Source organism: Citrus sinensis, chromosome 1 (genome assembly GCF_022201045.2).
Source record: "Citrus sinensis cultivar Valencia sweet orange chromosome 1, DVS_A1.0, whole genome shotgun sequence".
Classification (NCBI taxonomy): Eukaryota; Viridiplantae; Streptophyta; class Magnoliopsida; order Sapindales; family Rutaceae; genus Citrus; species Citrus sinensis.
The window spans coordinates 19,240,625-19,262,617 of record NC_068556.1 but is presented as its reverse complement, the minus strand read 5'-3'; the positions used below and the strand labels follow the sequence as shown (position 1 = coordinate 19,262,617).

Genomic DNA, 21,993 nt, shown 5'->3' with positions numbered 1-21,993 from the left:
GCTTTGATAAGAATTGCATAATGAATAATAGCTCATATTTACTTAAGGTATAAAAAATAAAACTAAGGAATCCATGAAAGAATATGAATACTACCACTAGCTAGAATTAAATCAAGCTGTTGAACCGATTACTTTTACCAACTAACATTTTAATTTTTATCATTTTACCACCAAATTTTGAAAGTGATTAAAAATTTATCTAATTTATGTTAAAAGACTATTTTACCCCTTGATTTATTTAATGATATTGTCTGATAAGATGAAAAAAAAATTTGAGAATCAAAGATTTAGAAATCATATATATTCACTACTAAACCTTTTGAAAATAAATAATAATATTAAGAAATTATTGTTGTCTTAATTGTTATTTTAATATTTATATTTCTTTCAATTTTAATAAATACATATCAATTACAATAAGATAATTAATAAAATAAAAAATTATATTAAGAAACTAATTTTTTCTTAAGTGTTGGAGGTGTTCTTTTATTTAATACAAAAAAATCATTTTGCCTCTATATGAATTTTCTCACTTAGAGTAGTTTTGTATTATAAGAACAAAACTCAAAAAAAGCAAAAACTAAATGATAAATATCCCTTGTTAATTAAAAGATTGACAGGGAATTGCAACTTTGATCGGAAACATGATGATTCATTTTATTATCCATTAATAACAGCATAAACATACATGTGTCTGTGATCAGTGATCACTGGTACCATTCCACTAATACTCCTGAGCCGATAGCTCTTCTTTCTATGGCAAATACTACTAGCTAGTCCTATTACATCACTCATGGGCCATGGCCTGGATGTTTTTGTGGTGGTGATTTGCATTTATCCTCCAGTACTGCTTCTGCTTGACTAGGCTTCGTTGGATATTTTGATTCAGAGGAAGATTCAACTGAAACACTGATTGATGTGTCGATGCAGCCATGGGGCGGCTGGCAATGGGAAGGATTTGCAAGAGTAGAAGTAGCAGTTGTTGTAGAAAATATAAAATAATCAATAAAGGTATGTGGCAAAAAGTGATGCTTTTCAAGAATGAGAGCAAGAGTCATGCTCCCCAGGGAGCAAAACCATGCTCCCCCAAGAATGGGAGCAGGAATCATGGTTTCTAAGAGTGGGGGATGACAAAAGTCATGAATTCTAACCCATGGAGAGTCTTTACTCAATTTTAGACTATGAAACGCACAAAAAAAGCCAAATCCAAATAGAGGGGCTATTGTTGAATCAAGCTCAGCAAGATAAGAGTCAGCAATGGAAGGACATTACTTAGTTCAGAAATAAATTAAATAAAGTTTGACACAGATACAACCTATAAAAGATAAAAATATTTTATAATTAAAATCTAAGAGGATAAAGGAGAGTTAGGAAGAGTTTAAATTAAAAAAGGACTTTATCTATAGAAGGTTATAAAAGTAGAGGTCTCTTATAGTATGAGAAACTTTTAGTATTTTTTTTAACTATTGTTGAAATTCAAGAATTAAAGGTGAAATGAATTTTGAGCCCTTTTATATTTCTTTTAATATTAAAATTATAAAATAAAAAGAGATCTTATAAAAAAAATTCGTCTAAAATCTCAAATACTGATATCACTCATTTATAGAATAATAAATTTCATAAACTTATAAAAATTTTAACCATCATCTGATAAATGAATGTTACGTTATTTCACATAGAAAATATTGCTCTTATGTAAATCCTCAAACACGAGTCCTCGTGTAGTCGTGTCAAACTGTTGCGCTTGTGCTGGTGATCGGCGCTGCCTCTTACCGCCCACGGTTTCAAAGCGCTTGAGAAAGTTCTCCCGGGGAATAATAACATGTAAGTCCTCTATTTTTTATGTTTTGCTCAACTTAGGACGTTTTTTGTCAATTTATATCAATTAGATACTAACTAAAGCTAACCCTTATATAAATGATCAATTAAAGAAGAAACTTGTGTCAAATTTGAGCGGTGCTAGCTAGAATGTAATATAAAGCTCGGTACCATGAAGCTCAGAATTACGTTTATTATATAGTATTACATATGCCATTTTTTTTGAGTTAATTTAGTAAATAATATAAGGGCTTAAGTTAAGTCAACTCGATATAATTTAATTTTAACCTCTACAATCAACATACATACATATAGTAGAACTTCCAAATATGAATACTAATAACCTCTTCATAGTAATAAAAAATTGTGATCTTAAGTTATAATTAAGAATAAACTCCACATTGTAATAAATTATATTTTTTGTAGTTCCCGTCTTAATAAGCTTACCTCCTCATAATAATAATGTTTCAAAAATATATGTCATGTTACATTAAATAATTAAGATGGAACAAAATATATTTCTAAAGTTACTTGTGACAATGATTTGTTCTTTAAAGTTGCAACCACATCATTCAACTTCCGGGTATGTATTAATTGGTCAGCATAGGCACTTAATAATTGGTCAACAAAATAATCAATTTATTAATGTCTATACATTGAATTTGATCCACTTATTAATTTATTAATATATGGCATCATTTATCTCTATGTCACTTGTATTAGGAATAATTAAGCAAAGATAATAATTTTTATACTATACCTCTATTGAGTTATAACCTCTTTATAAGAATAAATTTCTCCACACCCAATATATATATACATTAACTCATTTAATAACGATTGATAAATTATTAAACTAAATTCTTAAGAAAATTTGACTACTCATAACTCTCAAGTAAACTGTTTAAATTATATCGAACCCAAAATTATTTGGCAAGAGACAAAGACACGAGGGATCCGAGCGTTATTGCCTTATGCAAGCGTCGGCGTTGCTTTCCGCGTACTTATCTCTCTGACTCTGCATTTCGTATTCATGAGGTCCCAATTTTACCCACCTTTGTAACACTCAAATGCCCACTTGAGAGTTGAGTCCACTGTTTAAAGAATTGATACTAAAGCTACAGTTTGTGACGGTGAGTGCGATTCTTTCTTTCAATCTCAAACGAACATATTCTTCGGTTTACTTTTCTTTTTCATCTGAACGGACCACAATTCTTTCCTCTTTCTCAAAGAAAAGTCCCATTTGATTTTATTTAAACGATCGCATGCAAATATTAAACAGCCCCATTAATCTTTTTGACAATTCTAACTCACCGAGGATGCTCCGTTCTTCTTTATTCTTCTTTACCTTTTCTTCTTCTTCTTCTTTACTTTGTTCTCTCCTTCTTTTAAGATATTCTTGAGATTGAATTCGGAGTGGAAACACAAAAAAGAAGAGGGAAGGGAGAAGAGAAGAAGAGTGGTGTGAGAGTTCAAGAAATGGATCCTGCTGTTCTTGACGGTGTGATCAGGAGGCTTCTTGAAGTCAGAGGCAAACCAGGGAAGCAAGTGCAGTTATCTGAGTCTGAGATTAGGCAGCTTTGTGTTGTCTCTAAGGGTATTTTCTTGAGGCAGCCCAACCTTTTAGAGATTGAAGCTCCTATCAAGATCTGTGGTATCTTTCTGCATCGCCCTCTCCATGTAGTTTTATTGTTAATTTTTAGTTTGTTTGATCATGGTTATGATTGAATTTGGTTGTTATGAATTGGGTGGTTGAAAGTTTTGATTCTGATGATTGTATGCAGTTTGAGGGGTTGACTACATTTGATGTATGTTCTTGAAGTGTATGTAAATTTTTTATGATAAATTTTACTTGCTTTGAAGGTGACTGTGATTAATTATAGTTGTGTAGATTGATCCTTTGTGTACAATTTCATCTTTTTGTTAATGGAATTGATTATTTGCATACTTCAGGAACCTCACGGCTATTTATTGAATCTGGTTGGGGAACATCTACTTTTTGTCATAAGATTTGCAATTGTTTCTAGTAGACTACAGTTCTTAAGCTTAGCTGAGGGTATTAGAGAGAAATTGGTATTGCAGTTGCTGATCTGAAATTTTGTCGAAAAACCCATAGGATGCAGTTCTTGAACTTTGGTTGTTCTTATCTGCACAAACCTCAACATGTAACCTGTTCCTACCCTCTTTGAAACCAAAAATTGCTCGTTGTTTTGATGTTTTTAACCTCTTAGTCACAGATTAGTAACAGGCATTGAGCTTCAACATGTAACCTGTTCCTACCCTCTTTGAAACCAAAAATTGCTCGTTGTTTTGATGTTTTCAACCTCTTAGTCACAGATTAGTAACAGGCATTGAGCTTTAACTTTTCCTTTTACACCTGCCTCGTGCCAGTCAGGTTGAAGACTTTAACAATCGCTACAACCCTGAAAAGTAAAACTTGCAGTTCTTTCCATGGAAGTGCTCTTTTGGATTCATAATAATGTAGTAACACCCCACGTCCACCATGATCCCATGACTTCAGTCATTGTCTATCCCTAGTTAAAAAACATATTTGAATTTCTAGAATCATGTCAACATTGTAGAACAACATTCGAAGTGCTTTATTCTTGAACTGTTTAATCTATGGGGAGGTTTCAAATGCTACCTAAAAGAGAATATATGTTAAAAAATGGAGCAATTGGTTCTTCTAGATTTGTATTATTCAATGTTTTTTGGCTGTCTGTGGATAAAATTCTCTATGTATTTCTGACTTATTATTTCTGTTGTGGTACCCAGGAGACATTCATGGTCAGTATTCTGATCTTCTGAGGCTTTTTGAATATGGTGGGTTACCTCCTCGTTCCAATTACTTATTCTTGGGGGATTATGTAGATCGTGGAAAACAAAGTCTGGAAACAATATGCCTTCTCCTTGCATATAAAATAAAATATCCGGAGAACTTTTTCCTTCTTAGGGGAAACCATGAATGTGCTTCGGTAAACCGTGTCTATGGATTTTATGATGAGTGTAAACGGAGATTCAATGTCAGACTTTGGAAAATATTCACTGATTGTTTCAACTGCCTGCCCGTGGCAGCTCTTATTGATGAAAAGATACTCTGCATGCATGGTGGACTTTCCCCTGACTTGCACAATTTGAACCAGATAAGGAGTTTACCTCGACCTACTGATGTCCCAGAAAGTGGTTTGCTCTGCGATCTCCTATGGTCGGATCCCAGTAACGACATTAAAGGTTGGGAAGCAAATGATAGAGGAGTTTCATATGTCTTTGGTGCTGATAGAGTGACAGAGTTTCTTCAGAAGCACGATCTCGAGTTAATTTGTCGGGCCCACCAGGTTTGAGATGCCTTAAAACTTAAGCCCTTGGTGCACCGAGACATCTTAAGAATGCCTTTTACTCATTATCTCTTCTAATAATTGGCAGGTTGTGGAAGATGGATATGAATTTTTTGCTAATAGACGGCTCATAACTATATTTTCAGCACCTAATTACTGTGGAGAGTTTGACAATGCTGGTGCAATGATGAGCGTGGATGAGACACTAATGTGTTCTTTTCAGATATTAAAGCCTGCAGATAAGAAGCCAAAGTTCAGTTTTGGGAGCACGACTACAGTTAAGTCAGGTGCTCCTCCAAGTAGAATGAAGGTACGTTCCTACCTTGTCATTCCAAAATACATGGACTTTATCTTTGGGTTTGATGGTGTATTGATGCGCTTATTTATTTATTTATTTTTCAAATATCATCACAATTGGTATAGGACTAGGGTATATGGTCTACTGTGGAACATCAAATGATCTCAGGAAAACAGAACCTCTCACTACTACAAGTTACTATAGTAATACATCAAGTAATATAGTAATACGTTACTATATTACTTGCCACTATTTGTTAAATATGTCGTTGTATTTTCAAGTAACCGACATACATTGAAACGCTCCCATCCACCTAAAACTAAAATGATATATAGATATTTTCCACCTTGTTTGAGAAATTTAGTCCAAGGATGCAGTTTCTAATATCTTGAACTTTTCAGTACTAGGTTTGTTAACTCATCTGTTTACGTATTATGGGCAGTCATGTTTATTCTCTATATTACAAACTGAATTTACAGGGTCTTCCGGTCTTGGGTTTGAGATCTGATGTGCAGGTCTCAGATCAAACTGGAAACAGAGACACAATGAAAGTATTGACTTACCATAACTATCTGATAACTATTTGTATTTCATTTTTTTGGGGGGGGGGAATAATAAATGCCTAATAATGCGTTTCCAAACTCATTCACCAACATGTGAGAGTATCCCTGAAATAAGAATAAAATGGGTCTCACAGTGAAGCTCTGGTGAAATTTTACTGACACACATAGAATAGAAAAAGGTTGGAGGCTTTGAATTCAATGCTTGTGAGTTCATTTGGAACATTCTACTTCCTACAGTTGTCATTTCCCATTCGATACAGGCTCTTGGACACATAATTGGAAGGGTTGATAGCCTTTCCTTTTAACGTTTAGCTAAAATTTCCTTTAGTATCAATCATTTTATTACTCTTCAGCTTTTATATATTAAAAACTCGCCACAATCTTTATAAATGTCTTTCCTTTTTCTCTCAGTCGTTTCTTGGTGCAAAGGTTTAATAAGCTTGATCTAAAATGGAGCTTTCTGAAGAAAGTAGCTGTATTAGATCAAGGATGTATAGAACATCGTGAGAAATAGCAATCTAACAAATCTGGGTTCCAAGAGTATGTCCCAACGAGGCAAACCGTTGGTGTTGTCAACCTTGTTGAGCAGCAGAGGATAAAGGATGTTCCTCCAGAAAATTTTTTCGGAAGATGTAATCTTTTTTTGTTTTGCTCACCCTCTGTACATTATGAGTGCTACACAAGCTGTAAGTTGTGGCCTCTCGTGACTCCTCTCTGTTCAGCTTCTTCCTTAGAAGCCGTATTGTATCATAATCACAGCATGAAAAAATTCACAGGGGTGTATGTATTATGTAATCATAATGGGGATGAATGTGTTGTGTTTCTCATCGTATGTAACCGAGATCTCCTGCCCCTCAACCCTTTTGCATGGTGGCCTAGTACTTGTTTTGGTGCCTATAGGATGCAAACACAATGGAATCTTTCTTGATTGCTTCTAAAATCTGGAGCTGTCATGGAAGGGTTCAGGTCACCTGTTTGATAATACAATAACTCGTTTAAGACACGATTAACTATCCGATTAGCTGTATGCTGATAATGCAAGGCATATTTGTGAAATTTGATACCACTTTATGGGCCGGATTGCTTATGTTTGGCCCTTTATGGGCTCAGGTTGAACTGTTAAGCTATTTCTTCTGGACCCTGCTGGAGAATCACCCCCAACGTCCCCTGAAAATTTCTTAATTTTAGAAAATATTTCTTTTCTATTTGAACCACAAAGATTATAAAATGGATGGTGCAATGTGCTGATCTCATTTTATCTTCATTTATATTCTTTTAAAGCATTGTGTGAAGGGAAACGAAACTGGCTACCTAATCATACTTTTTGTACCGCCTGAAAAAGATTTCACGAATTGAACTAATTGACGGCCACAAAATAAAACGGAAATGAATAAGATGACTATTCCTTATCTACACGCTTTGCTTTCAAGCAGGACTTACAAAAAATATTAATCAAAAGTCTTGTAAATACGACATGAAACTTTTACTAAATGGACCACTACAAAATATTCTCAAAGAGCATGCATCTTATAGAATGCTACAAAGCATTTCCAATGCAAATTTTCTGACTTGAGGGTAAACTGAAATGAAAAACGATCCCAAAAGTTTCCATGATAATAAAGACTGGTCCAACACACCCAATAAAGCCATAAAAATGACCTTTTTTTCTTTTCTTTTCTTTTCTTTTCTTTAAACAAAATTGGTCGAAGACCTAGCAAGTCTTTATATCTGCATTTTGATTGGAATTGGAATTGAGAGGCCATTATTCTAGATAAGCTGGGGAATAAGTTGGGCTCTTAATAGAAATTTGTTAAAAGTCTCTTGGTGGTCACACAGCGCACCGCATGCGGCTTTTTCTAAAGCGGATGGTGTTTTTAAAAGTCTTCATTCGGAGCGGGTGAGATTTGGAATGACTCACGAGAAATTCCACAACTCAAAAAGAGACTCGAAAAAGTTGTTTGTTTTTTTCTCTTTGTTTTTCTTTTCCAAGTTGATATCGTTGAGAAATTTCAAAACTCAACATACATACAATATGGACACTATATTTTGTAATAGAGAAATAATAGAGTCCTAAATTATTTATGTTAAATCAACACAAAATAATACAAATAAAATATATGAGGCATATGAATTTTTATTTAACCAATATCATCGCTTTTAAATTTCGTTATTTTTTATTTGATGACATATCAACTATTATTCTTGTTTCCTTATTCTTTCTTTTTGTATTTCATTATTTTTTAATTTTACTTGCTTTTGAATATAGAATATAAAAAATCATGAAATAGTAATAAATTATTACTTTTTTTTCTTTCACCATTTGTAATTTTTTATACAGTAAAATATCTCTATAATCATAATGTTAGGATCAAACCAAGTTTATTACTATGAGGAGGTTATAACTTAATAAAAGTGTAGTTCCAAAAACTATTATTTTAGCTTAGTTATGCTTAGTGCGTGTGATATGAAAAAAAGGTATGTATTGCATTAGTAATTAATTAATGAAGCATATTAAATTTAATTTTATATATATTAATATATAGAGATGGACATAATTTAAAAAACTAGTATATATTGTTTTGCGATATAAAGATAATTATTATTATGCGGAAGCGAATTCCTCAAGAAGGGATTTTTTAAAAATTATATAACTTATTATATAGAGTTTATTTTTATTTATAACTAACCTAAATTGAGACCAAATTTTTTTTATGGCAATAAGAAAATTATATAATATCATTATAGATAAGTTTTATTGTAATTCTGCTAAAGTCTTATTTCAAAACTTCAAATTCGTAGTTTATTATAAAATAATTAAGAATGTTCACCCAAGGCCAAGAGACAAACAACTACTTGTTTCATTTACTAATAAAAGAAAAAAAATCTTAAAAGGCAATCAAGTACACCTGTTGTACAAGATTTGCATAATAATCCAACCGTTGTATTTAAAATTTGAATTGTCTTAATATATATATATATATATATATATATGGAGCTGTCAACTCTCACAGCTAAAAGTAGAGCGAAATACAGCTTCTATTTTCTAGGGTTTCAATCCACTAAAATTATTTTACAGTTAATATATTTAAGAGATTATTATCTTACATTATCATATAAGATACATGATTCTTTCACAGTCATTAGATAAAAAATTAATAATTATGAAAATATAAAATTATATATCATTTTATTTCCACAACCATTAAATGAAAATCTAACGGTTATGGAAGAATCATATGTGTTAACATCGTCAAACCATATATTTATACTTTCAAGCGGCCCCGAAAGCCAGGCATCAACGAAAACGACAACAGTTTGAATGAAAACGCGTTGCCACGTCATCAACCCGTCCACAAAGTCCGGATCAGACAATTAATTAACCAAAAAGACGTTGACCGATTGAGCCCCACGTGGCACGTAGTCGGCACGTTCATTATTCAGTTCACACTATTTTTCCTTATTTACGTGACCTATTCGGCGTCGTTTCCTGATGGGAACCGTCTAATTGTCTTTATCAACTTTTTTATTAATTAATTAATTAATGGAAAAAAATCTTAATTGTCTCACCAATTCGCAGTTTCTTTTTTTGCCCTTTCTAAAATTAAAGTTCGAGGAAACTCATTAAGGAGAGCTACACAATTGTCGTTTCACATCATGTATTGGATTGTCCTTTTGGTACTCACTTCGTCATAAAAGACATTTTTTTTAATAATTAAAAAGAAATATCCAATGCGTTGCATTTACGTACGTGCATAGGTATGCTCGATTGACAGATCAAAGGGATTCACGTGAGGTTAAAGTGATGGGAAAGGCAAATTGGACGACGATTGATGCTTAAATTAATTAAATTAAATAATTAATTAGAGCAAGTAATGCGTAATTAGAATGTTAAAGTGCTTGAGATTGGTTAAGTAGAGAACACAATGTTATGCTCTGAATATCCATTTATTATTTATTTAGGTATTGTTAAAATAATAATAATAATAATAATAATAATGCAAAGAATTATAGTCAAACCATAAGATTAACACAGAGTCAACTATTGTGTAACGTAAGATGATGTTACGACTATAAATGGGTTAATTTGTGTGTAATTATTTCTAACTTGTAAGGGAAAATATCAATATTTAATACTAACTTGTAAGGGAAAATAATTAAGTTCAATAAAACAAATTTCAAACGGAAGTAACAAACTTGCAGTTTGATCGGAATTTTTTTTTAACTTTGACCGTACAAAAACAATTATATAATAATTTTGGGAGCCAGTCGTTATCGTGGCATAAAAGATGTAACCACGTCTGCATTCAGACTTGAAGGCATAAGTCTGTAGTTGACTTCGATAGATGACTTCGAAAGCATACTTCATTATTTCGGTTATGCCAAGCTAGGAATATTATTCTTTTTTTTTTTCAATTTGATTGCCTCATTATCTCATCACCTATATCAATGCAAGGTATATGCATTTTGAAATACCCATATTGTTAATTACATTTTTTTCTTTAATATATTTCTTTCTTTCTTTTTTTTAGTTTTGAGTTCATTGAGTCTTTTATTTTTTTCTCTATAAAAAAATTTAGATGAAGATAAAAAATTTCATGATCACGAAAGCAATGTGCATACACAGCCAACACAAACTATACTTGATAGGAAGAGCATCACCAAAAGACTTTTTAAATAAGATTTTATTACTTATTTGAAGAGTCACATCAACATTTAAGACTCCAAAAAATAATTCAATTGAAATTCTTCAAATAAAAAATGATTCTCTCTCTTTAAATTTAGAGAGTTGTTTTCTCCTTTTTTAATTTATATTTTATTACTTTTTATTAGAGAAAAAGAGAGAAATACTTTAATTATTATTGACTTTTTTTAAATAATTATTTGATTAAAATAATAACTTATTTTTATTTGAAAAGTCTTTTGGAGAATATCATATTTTTCACTCTTTTATTTATTACATAGGTAAACAAATAGATATTTTAAGTGTGAAATTTACAGAGATTTTTAGAAATACTCTTACATACTACAAAACTAGTATAGTTCTTCATTTCATATTAATACTTGTTAGATTTTGTACGCGTGCAAAATAGAGTTGACAAAGGCACCAAAAGATTTAATTTCAAAATTAAATTTCTATCCTCGTAATTTCATACCATAACTTGACTGTCGTTATTTGAGTTACATTCCAACATCATTCAGACTTCAATTGAGGAATGAGGATGGGCAAGGCACTTGATGATTGAAAATTTTGAATAGAAAAAGTTAATTTAGCCACTGTTGACTTTAAAAGTTTGGTTTCGTGCTCCAATCCAGTCTGACAGGTAAGCTGATGAGGCTTGATTCTTTTATTATATAATATTATATGTCATCAAAATTTATAAAACACAGCACAAGCAATCATTAATTGCCAAATCTCATATAAAATAAACGTGGCACGAGAGATTCGTAAAAGATCAAAAGTATAAGTGTTATATCAAAATCTTACAACATATTAACAATTGATCATTTAACTTGCCGATAGTAAATAGCTTGTATCACATCATTCACATGTATCATAAAAATATTAATTTAGGGTTAACGCTATCACGGTTTATACTGCCTAACAGATCAACTAGTTGATAATTTGATATTTTATTGGTATTGCAATTGCTAATATTTGAATTAGGGATTCATAAATTTCAAAATAATCGGCCATGCCCCCATGTACCAACTCTACGCTAATGATCAGTCAATTGTGGACATAAGAATATAAGGTTATCTTACAAAATAATCAATTAGCCGTGTGCATCAAGTGAACGCGGCTGAAATTAATTAACGTTACAAGTAATCTAATAATGTGAATGCGTAGAAAATTTTTCAATGCATTGTTGGGGGAAAAAAAATCGATGTTTAATTAACACCCACGATTCTTTGATGTTTAAGTACAGTGAATTTTTTTGTGTACAAGCTAACTAAATCGTAAGTTTGACCCTAATCAACATGGTGACAGAATAATAAAATTTTAACGAATTGATTGAATTTGATAATATGGCGCTTTTCTCTGCAAGTAGATAGAATTTATACCAACTAGTTTCCAATAAGAAAATAATCATTAAATTATAAAATAATATGTGTATCAATACAAATGTATCAATTTAAGTAAACTTTCATGTCTAGCTATATGCAAGCCGGCAACATCAAATACTGTTAATATGATGCTCTTTGAATATAATGACCTTATACGATGTTAAGGAGTCCCTTTTTTTTTCTTTTTTTTTGAAAAATTTTTTGGCAATCTGCTCAATCAATTGCTCTTATATTTTATTTGTAGCGTTGTTCACATCTACTTCTGGGGTTCAAATTGTTGACTATAAGTGTGGACACTCTTAATTTTGTAAATAAGGACACGAATTAAGCTGTCCAGTAAAATAAAATAAACAGCTCAAATTTTCCGTATGTTCACAGAAACTGCATGACATTTTCTCGATTTGACCAGAGAATTTTTTCAATCAATGGCCTAGCAGCATGTGGCAAAAGCTCTCTTTAATTTAAGGCGATCTCTAAGTTACATATAGTATAATTTATAACTTCACGGAATAATAAATAAGTGCGTTCGATACAACTAATTTCTTATTTTTACCTTATTTTAAGTGGTTGCAACTTACACTAAAAGACTAAAAGTAATTGAAAAAGATCTTCGATTTAAAATTACGTATGTATACTTCTAATTATTTGTGGATAAATTGGAAAAAAAAATTTTAAAAAAAGAATTATCTATTACATTTTTAAATTGCCTTCATTATAATATGTGGCCACAAAACTAAAACAAGGCGCTCACTTCTTTGCAACCAATGAGCCAAAAGATAATTGTGAATTTGGTCTCCTGATTAGCAGACACTGATTCTGTGAATCATGGGTCATAGTTTTTGGTTTGCTAGCCAACATGCATGTGCATGAGCATCAAATTACTGTATATTTGTCAAATGATTAAGGTAATTAGCAGATAAATAACATGTATTAACAGCCCTTGTCCAGCTATTTATTAATAATTCCAAACGAAAGATAGGACAAGAAACGCCAATTTCTTTCTTCATATGGGATTTTAGTGTAATGGAAATTTCTTTTGTTTCACTCAAACAGGAAATTGAGAATAGTCTCCTGATGGAATGCAATTTCGTAATTGGAATTTTGTATACTAAATTGGTATGTTATGATCCACAAGAGAAAATTCGGCAGAAAATAACATGGCAATTGGCAGAGTTAATTTTCAGGACTGTAAATTAAGTAATTGAGTCAGAAAACAAAGCTGTATAAGCCAATGACAAATTGAAATTAATCGTTGACCTGAATTCAGATTTTAAGAAATATTCTCTGAAAATATATATATATATATATATATATATATTGTCTATAAATAAATGAGGGCATATGCCATTAGATGCCGGGACTATTCTGCCCTTTCACTCACTTATTAAATAGCAGGCCAACACAACCAAATTCTCACCATCCCCCTTCCTTCCTTCGCTGCAAGTACAGGTCAGTCAGTCTCTCTCTCTCTCTCTCTCTCTCTCTCTCTCTCTGTGCGTGTGTAAGTGTCTCCGAAACTCACACACTATTACTTTTGTTTTAAACTTTTGATGTACATGATGAAGCTGAGAACTTCGTTTTGCTTTGGGGAAGTGTTTTTATTGGATCCCAGGACCACTTTTTAGATAATTACTTTTAAGAATATTGTTTGTTAACTCTATTGTAATATTATTAATGGTGGGTCACGCTTCATCTCTTTTGGAACTGCAAAGGCCAAAAATCCAGAATCATTACCAGAATCCTCATCTTAGATACTCCGTACTCTCTGCATATTCATCTTTTTCGTTAGAAACTCGTTACATGCGTCACTTGCATACACGTGTAACCAAAATCTGAAGAAAATATTTATACTAAGAGCACTTGCGATTTTTTTTTTTTTTCCAATTTTTTATCTCATCCTTCTCTAGTGAAGCGGCAGATGCATGAACTCCTTACCTCCTCTTGCTAAATCCTTGATTAAGTATGTAGATATTTTCCTATAAATTCTTGTTCTAGTTTCAGTATATTTTGTTTTATCCCCTTGTCTCCGAATTACATATTTGTATGTTGTGTATGGAGGATGCTCATAGTCATATGTTCATCAAATTAATATAATTATGTTCAAGTAAATAGCTCCGACACCAGAAGCCGGCCGGCTTCTTCTTAATTAGCCCATGTCTTCGCATTTATGTTTTGCGAGAAAATGATTTTTCCTTAAGCAACTGGTAGCTTCAGCTCTACTGTTAATTTCGACGATTTTTCCATTTTATTTTTTTTTTAAAATAGTGATTAAAGTCAACTTCAAAAATAATTATTAGGTCTGACTGGAGTACTTCTGGTGTATTTTTTTCTTCAAGTTGTGGTCACAATGTATTAATTATATTAGAATAAATAACAATCAGAGAGGGGAAAAAAAATCCAATGAAATACATATTTGACTAGTAAAAGTTGAAGGCGGAAAAGAGCATCAATAGTCTGTCATGAAACATGTTGATTCGTTTGAAAAGTAAACATGTTATACGTCATTGTTATTCTTTAATTTGTCCTTTGAAATTGTGTGTTTCACTTACATACACACGCAAATAATAATTAAATTGGAAACAACGTGCATAGCTTATTGATTTTCAATTTGATGCATTATTGAGATGACTTTGCTTGCACGTGCATTGACGAAGTGTACGTGTATGTGAGACTTCATTGCTTCTTGTTCACAAAAAATTTAGGCCAGGACAGTAAGAAGAATACAAAATTCATTTGATATTTTTTTTCTTTCGATTTTGATGCAAATAATTAAATCAACATATATAATTATGCAGGAAAGAAGGCATAGTATCTAGCATTCTAGCTAGTCATGGCTGGAGATCAACTGACAGTGCTTAATGCACTTGATGTAGCAAAGACTCAATTGTACCATTTCACAGCAATTGTAATTGCTGGAATGGGATTCTTCACAGATGCATACGACTTGTTTTGCATCTCCTTGGTCACGAAGTTACTCGGTCGCATCTATTACCACGTCGATGGTGCAAAAAAGCCCGGTACATTGCCTCCCAACGTGTCAGCTGCTGTAAACGGCGTCGCATTGTGTGGTACTTTAGCCGGCCAGCTCTTCTTCGGATGGCTTGGCGACAAATTAGGCCGCAAAAAAGTTTACGGGATAACACTAATCCTCATGGTCATCAGCTCAATTGCCTCCGGACTTTCCTTCGGAAAATCCGCAAAGGGTGTCATTGCAACTCTTTGCTTTTTCAGGTTTTGGCTTGGTTTCGGTATTGGTGGTGACTATCCGCTATCAGCTACAATTATGTCTGAATACGCAAACAAGAAGACTCGCGGTGCTTTCATTGCTGCGGTGTTCGCTATGCAAGGATTTGGGATTTTAGCTGGAGGGATTGTAGCTCTAATAGTTTCATCAGCGTTTGATCATCACTTCAAGGCCCCTCCGTACTCAGTTGATCCTGTGGGCTCAACGGCGCCAGAAGCTGACTACGTATGGCGAATTGTTTTAATGGTTGGTGCTCTCCCCGCTGCTCTTACTTACTACTGGCGTATGCGGATGCCTGAAACCGCTCGTTACACAGCTCTCGTTGCCAAGAACGCAAAACAAGCCGCCGCCGACATGTCGAAGGTTTTGCAGGTGGAGCTTGAATCTGAGGAGGACAAGGTAGCAAAATTATCCCAAAGGGATTCCAATTCCTTCGGATTATTCTCCAGGGAATTTTTAAAACGCCACGGCCTTCACTTGTTCGGAACCACATCCACTTGGTTCTTACTAGACATCGCATTTTACAGCCAGAACCTTTTCCAAAAAGATATCTTCAGTGCAATCGGATGGATTCCTCCCGCAGCAACAATGAATGCGATTCATGAAGTGTACAAGATTGCTAGGGCACAAACACTTATAGCCCTATGCAGCACAGTCCCTGGGTATTGGTTCACAGTTGCTTTCATTGATTACATGGGGCGGTTCGCCATCCAAATGATGGGCTTCTTCTTCATGACAGTCTTTATGTTTGCTCTCGCTATCCCTTACCATCACTGGACCTTGAAGCCTAACAGAATCGGGTTCGTGATTATGTACTCACTGACATTTTTCTTTGCGAATTTTGGACCAAATGCCACAACATTTGTTGTGCCAGCGGAGATTTTCCCGGCAAGATTGAGATCAACTTGCCACGGCATATCAGCCGCCGCGGGTAAGGCTGGGGCTATTGTTGGTGCATTTGGTTTCTTATACGCTGCCCAAAGCAAAGACCCCACGAAGAGAGACGCCGGGTACCCAGCTGGGATTGGAGTCAAGAACTCGCTTATCATGCTTGGTGTTGTCAATTTTGTAGGCATGATATGTACTTTGTGTGTGCCAGAATCAAAAGGGAGATCGCTTGAGGAGTTGTCCCGTGAGAATGAAGAGAACGACGAGACAGACCAGACGGCGAATGCCACAGCTAGAACTGTTCCGGTGTGATTTCGACAAGTTTAGATACTAAAGATATTCAGATTATGTGAAAAATCAATGGTGCTTTTGATTTCTTGTTTAATTACTTAGGAGCGCAATAATGTAGATATATGTACTTGCTCTTGAATCCAAGTGCAACTATACTATATATGTGTGTGTTAAATTTATGATTTTAGTGTAATTTTAAAATATACACGTTTCGATCATTTACTTCATCTTTACCTTTTAAGGTTAATACCTAGCTTTTTTTTTTCTTTAATAGGTAATAGCTAGTTAATTTATAGGTAATTCATTTTTTATTCATGAATGGAATTATACGTATATATGGTTTGTAATATTTTGCTTTGTCATTGATTTATTTGCTCCCACTACTACTAAATCACTTTATTTTTTAAATTTTACTCTCAATTTTTTTTCATACATGTCCTACGGAAAGTCACGATGTGCTTAGTTGACGGCCAGTTTTATATTATCTATCAATTAAATATATGTATTTAGTAAATTTTATTGTTATTACTAAAAGGATGTAAATGATTAAAGCAGACATAATATGTATGTATGTATTCTCAGGTGTAAGCACCCTCATTTTTTTCATGTGAACACACTTTTAAGCCGTGAAGTTTAATAGAGCCAATTTTTAATACTATTAAACTATACGGTTTTATAGTGTATTAAAAATTAACTCTATTAAACCACACGACATAATAGTTTGTCCGCATTTTATGATGTTGTTATAAAAATTGCAACAATAACAGTGGCATAAATATGTATGTTATATTTAATCACTAGTTCATAAAATAAGTAGTTTGAATAACATTTTGATTTCAATTATTTAAAATTTATTTTACCAGTTATCATATGGGTTAAACATGTTTTTATTAAGATTAAATAATAAAAAAGGAACAAGTATAGTTTATCTAAACTTCTATATTTAACTTTCTTTAAAAAGTATATGCATTTTAATATTAACACAACTCAATCTTAGCAAATGAGTAATTTGAAAATGAAAAATTAGCCAATGAATAAAACTAAGAACCCAAAATTATGTTGTTCCTATTATAAATAACAAAAACGAACAATATTAACACTATGTTATCGTAATATATATGTATGTATGTATGTATGTATTGCATATTTAATTTTTTATTTTGTTGGTGATTTAGAAAATATGAATAAATTAATAAAAGATAAAATTATATCCATAAAACAATATTTTATCAGCAACTTGAAGATTACATATTAATTATTCTACTAAATTAAATTAATAGTGATGATTAAAAAATTTAAATCTAAGGATCTATAACAACCTCATTATTAGTGCTATGAAAGTCATACAACATTAGAGAAAAATCAATAAAATAGTATCGGATCACCCACTCGAATTTAGATTAATATGAATACGAATGTAGATAATAGCTTGTATGGTACTTTGCTAACAGTGCCACAAGTATAATTTTTTGACTCTTTCAATCAAATATTAAAAAACTATTTTCATTATTATTTTATAATTTTTTTTAAGATTTACGGAAACAAATTCATATATCCAATTTGACGATTGTAAATTTTTCAATTTCAATTGAATACAATCCACAAATTAATGGATAGGTTTTTTGCAGATTGAATTTCTATGAATTGAGCAAATTCGATTGGATTCTAAACACCCTAACAATTATGCTCCATAGGTTTTTTTTTTTTTTAATCACTTATTTAAGAAAGTACTTTGTCTTTGGTTGTGAATAAATATTGTTTTGATATAGGGTGAGGCCACTTGAACCCATCAAATTTTTCTTTGCACACATTTTCTTAATATACCCTCTGTTAAAATTTTGCTTGATTAACCCATGAATGTCCAAAAATTATATCCCACTTATACTTTAATTATTTCACATTATTTTTTTCCTTTAGATATACAATTCATCTTCGTTTCCGTTCCTTATTTCTGTAATAATTCTTTTATTTTTTAATTTATATATAGATTCCATTTTAAAAACCTATAGCCTCGACATCTTTTAGAAATTGAAAGTTTAGTTAATTTTGTAACTTGCTCTTCTGCTATATACTTGCTTGAAAAATGTGGCACCGGATGCAAAGTAATAAATTTTTCTATGCAAGACAAATGAAATCTCCTGGAAAATATTGCTATCTAAGTCTCTTGTGTTACAAATACTACAATAAATAAATATATATATATTGCAATCTCTTCTTTCTGATGATTTTGCAATTGACGCCATTGCCCATGTTTGTGTGGGCATTGTAAAGAATTTACTGTGCACTTAAATTCTTTTATCATACCAATCGGAAGTTTTATTTGAAGGTGTTGGTTGGGAAAGAACAATCTGAGAAGATGAACTTTCACCAGAAAGAACAATAGTTTGGCTTTGGGAAGAAGACTTTGTAATTTCTTTAGAAATTGGTTTTACCAGACTATTTCTAAGAGATGATGCAAATTATATAACTTGGAAAGAAAAATTTCTTGCTGGATTACCTACCATTTTAGGTGAAAAGGTAAGAAATTCCATCAAAACATACTAAAGTAGTTAGACTTATAAAGAATTCTGTAAAAAGCATCCCATGTTTATTTCTTACAAATCCTGCATTACCTAAAATTGTTGAAACTGATGCATCTGATTTAGGTTATGGAGGAATATTAAAGCAAAAAGATAATGATAAGGAACAGATAGTTCAATATGTTTCTGCACATTGGAATGAATGCCAAAAGAATTATTCAACCATAAAAAAAGTATATATATATATATATATATATATATATATATATATATATATTTAATTACATCAGTTCAAAGATAAAGAGACAAGTTTAATACGAGAATAGAGCTAGAGCTTTGTTGGTGGGTTCAAAGAGTGAGTCTGATTGATGAAATTAATTTTTTTAAAAGAAATTTTGCTTCTGGACATTTTAATAATAAAATGATTTATACAAAAGTGGGTGCAAAAAGTATTTTCATGAGTTCAAATAGTCTCATTCTTTGATATTTGGTAAATTTTCAAATTAATTATGATAAAAAAATAATTTTGATTTCATAAATATATATATGATTATTTAAGAATAAAATTAAATATATTTAAAAAAAAATAGACAAATCATATGTTGACACATTTCACCGCTATTATCAACACGTGGTAGTCCAACGATAACTAATAGTTGAATTATTGGACATTTAAAATAATAAATACAATCAATTATCTGAAGAAAAAATAAGTGGATGCATTCCATCCAAACTATAACAAATTTTTTTGTTCTTGAATTATATATACCGCACATGGTTATTGTTAGTGACAATATCTCACGTTGGTTGAGAATGAATTTTAGGCTAAATATAAAAGGTTCGAGCAACTATCAATTATTAAGTAAGCATTTGAGTATGAGCTAAGCCCATGGGTTTATATACGGTATCAGAGCTGGACTCTTACACAAGTGAGCTCACACTTCCTTACCACATGATAAGAACTAAAGAAAAAAAAAATGCTGCACTAAGGATGGCAAAAATCCTCATGAGAAGGGAACCTTGAGGAATTTTCCTCACTCAACTAGAACATAGGGACAATTTCATATGCAATTTCTTATTAAGGGAAGGAATGAGGATGAGGTGGAATCCACATCCCCTCCCCATTTCTCAATTTTTATTTCTATTTTTCTAGAATTATTAGCGAACAAACAATAAAATTTAAATTGTAAAATATTAAATATTAGTGTAAATAACAAATATTGAAATATTTATGTAGTGTAAATAACAAATATTGAAATATTTATGTAAATAAATAAATATTAGTTAATTTAAAGACTTTGATGTAATTTAAACTTAACCACTGCCCAAAGCCCATAACTTCACAAGCACACAATCCACAAATCGAATTCTAAGCCACTCTCTCATAGTCTCAATCATCTTTTCCAAATTATTCATACTGCAGCCAGTACCCTATTCGTCTTTATCTCATTATAGCCTAGTAGCACATTGCGTTCTCATCTCATTTATCTCAACTATTATTATTTGGAATCTACATCCCCTCCCCTCAAGCAATTTTAATGGGGATGGGGAGGGTACAAAAACATATACAAAATATTTGGGATGGCTACAAAGATGTCGGTCCCCTATCCTCCCCATTATCATCCTTAGCCAACATGTGACATAAATTGTTATGGATAATTTATCAGATCAATTGAGAATAAATTTTGAATTAAGTAATTTTCACTAAATTTTTTAGCTAACTTTTAAGCATGAGTTAGCCCTTTGAAATTCTATAATTATCGTATCATGGAGGAGGAGCCCAATTTAGGCATCCACTAGGACCACTACCATTAAATTTGAGTGATTTACAATGTTAAAGGTGCTTTAGTTAGGCCAAGAAACTTTTATGTTTGTCAATTTATCCCCAATAATTATTTTCAATTTCTTGTGATATTAAAAAAAAAATTGCACTTTCCAATTATGATTTCTCATCGTGAAACCTCCACTTAAAGACCTTAGTAATTATAACTCACGCACTTCCATTTTGCCGCATTTATCTATCTTAATACCCAACGCACCAAAATAATATTAGGAAAACGTAGCTTCTACACTTCATATCATCAACTAGCAAGATAGGTCTCCCGGTTTCATGATTTCTTTGCATAATTTAGGGCCAACACGGCTAAACCCCCCCTTTGAAAACATCTCTAAAATCAAAACTCCACACTGTAAAGAGTCACAGCTTTTAGCATAAAATTAGATGCTTGTGTTAAACAATTGACTTTTCACCATTGAAGTCATCCATCATCTGATACAATCCTTTGCTTCAAAAATGATAAATAAAGGGGCCCTAGAAATTACATATAATTTTATCAAAATTTTTGAAGGGCAGTGATCAATACTCAACATGCTTGGATGATGATTAGAATTGGCCAACTGACAATTTGACATGGACTTGCTTGAGCCTAAATTTGAAGGGAGGCTCTTGCACTTGCGTCATTTCTCATTAGAGGACGGAACAAATAATAGTCAACTGTGATGAAAACATTTGTACTCTAGCCGATCAAAAGGTGTCATATTTCCTTTTTCCTAAGGAAAAAAGCCTAAAACATTGTTAGCTATGGTTATAAAATCTTTCCGAGAAATTTTGAGTGGTTATAGTAGTGTGTACGCATTTTATTTATTGGATTTTCGCCGCATGAGTATGTACTCCTATAAAATTAACAGATACACATCTTGAGAATCTAACTGAAATAATATATATATATATGCCACGATCGAGTAACTAAATCTCCCTCTTTCCGTGAACAATAGTATGCATACATGTATTTGCACTTACCCTCCTTGTAAGGGATGATGCCAAGTTGTCTCTCAACCCATTCCCATTTAATTTGTCTTCTACATTTTAAACAAAATTCCTATTGAAAAAAAAAAAAAAAGGCATTTAAGATGATATCAAATTGTATTAATTTCATTGACTTCATTTTCTTGGTCCTGCAAAGTAATTAAA

The 21,993-nt window shown here is 32.2% G+C and overlaps 2 protein-coding genes across 4 annotated transcripts; both read left to right on the top strand.

Annotated features, from left to right (window-relative positions):
• Nucleotides 1-2,874: 2,874 nt before the first annotated feature.
• LOC102610648 (serine/threonine-protein phosphatase PP1) lies at nt 2,875-6,846 on the top strand. Of its 2 annotated transcripts, none has more exons than XM_006489680.3 (4): nt 2,875-3,472; nt 4,594-5,153; nt 5,242-5,463; nt 5,577-6,177. In XM_006489680.3, the coding sequence occupies exons 1-4, from the start codon at nt 3,298-3,300 to the stop codon at nt 5,580-5,582; spliced, it is 963 nt and encodes a 320-aa protein (XP_006489743.1). In that variant the 5' UTR covers nt 2,875-3,297; the 3' UTR covers nt 5,583-6,177. The 2 variants fall into 2 exon arrangements, with proteins under 2 accessions (XP_006489743.1, XP_006489742.1); XM_006489679.4 differs by lacking the exon at nt 5,577-6,177 and adding an exon at nt 6,426-6,846 and having other exon boundaries at nt 2,880-3,472.
• Nucleotides 6,847-13,365: 6,519 nt separating this feature from the next.
• On the top strand, nt 13,366-16,730 carry LOC102610126 (low affinity inorganic phosphate transporter 1-like). Of its 2 annotated transcripts, none has more exons than XM_006489677.4 (2): nt 13,366-13,529; nt 14,876-16,730. In XM_006489677.4, the coding sequence occupies exon 2, from the start codon at nt 14,911-14,913 to the stop codon at nt 16,522-16,524; it is 1,614 nt and encodes a 537-aa protein (XP_006489740.2). In that variant the 5' UTR covers nt 13,366-13,529; nt 14,876-14,910; the 3' UTR covers nt 16,525-16,730. The 2 variants fall into 2 exon arrangements, with proteins under 2 accessions (XP_006489740.2, XP_006489741.2); XM_006489678.4 differs by lacking the exon at nt 13,366-13,529 and adding an exon at nt 14,016-14,040.
• The last annotated feature ends 5,263 nt before the right edge of the window (nt 16,731-21,993 follow it).

Excerpts from the sequence above, each read along its gene's own strand:
- LOC102610648 (XM_006489679.4), top strand. The coding sequence starts at position 3,298 with ATGGATCCTGCTGTTCTTGACGGTGTGATCAGGAGGCTTCTTGAAGTC. Across the intron at positions 3,473-4,593 it reads AGCTCCTATCAAGATCTGTG|GAGACATTCATGGTCAGTAT; the intron begins GTATCTTTCTGC and ends TGTGGTACCCAG. Across the intron at positions 5,464-6,425 it reads CTCCTCCAAGTAGAATGAAG|TCGTTTCTTGGTGCAAAGGT; the intron begins GTACGTTCCTAC and ends TTTTTCTCTCAG.
- LOC102610126 (XM_006489677.4), top strand. The coding sequence starts at position 14,911 with ATGGCTGGAGATCAACTGACAGTGCTTAATGCACTTGATGTAGCAAAG.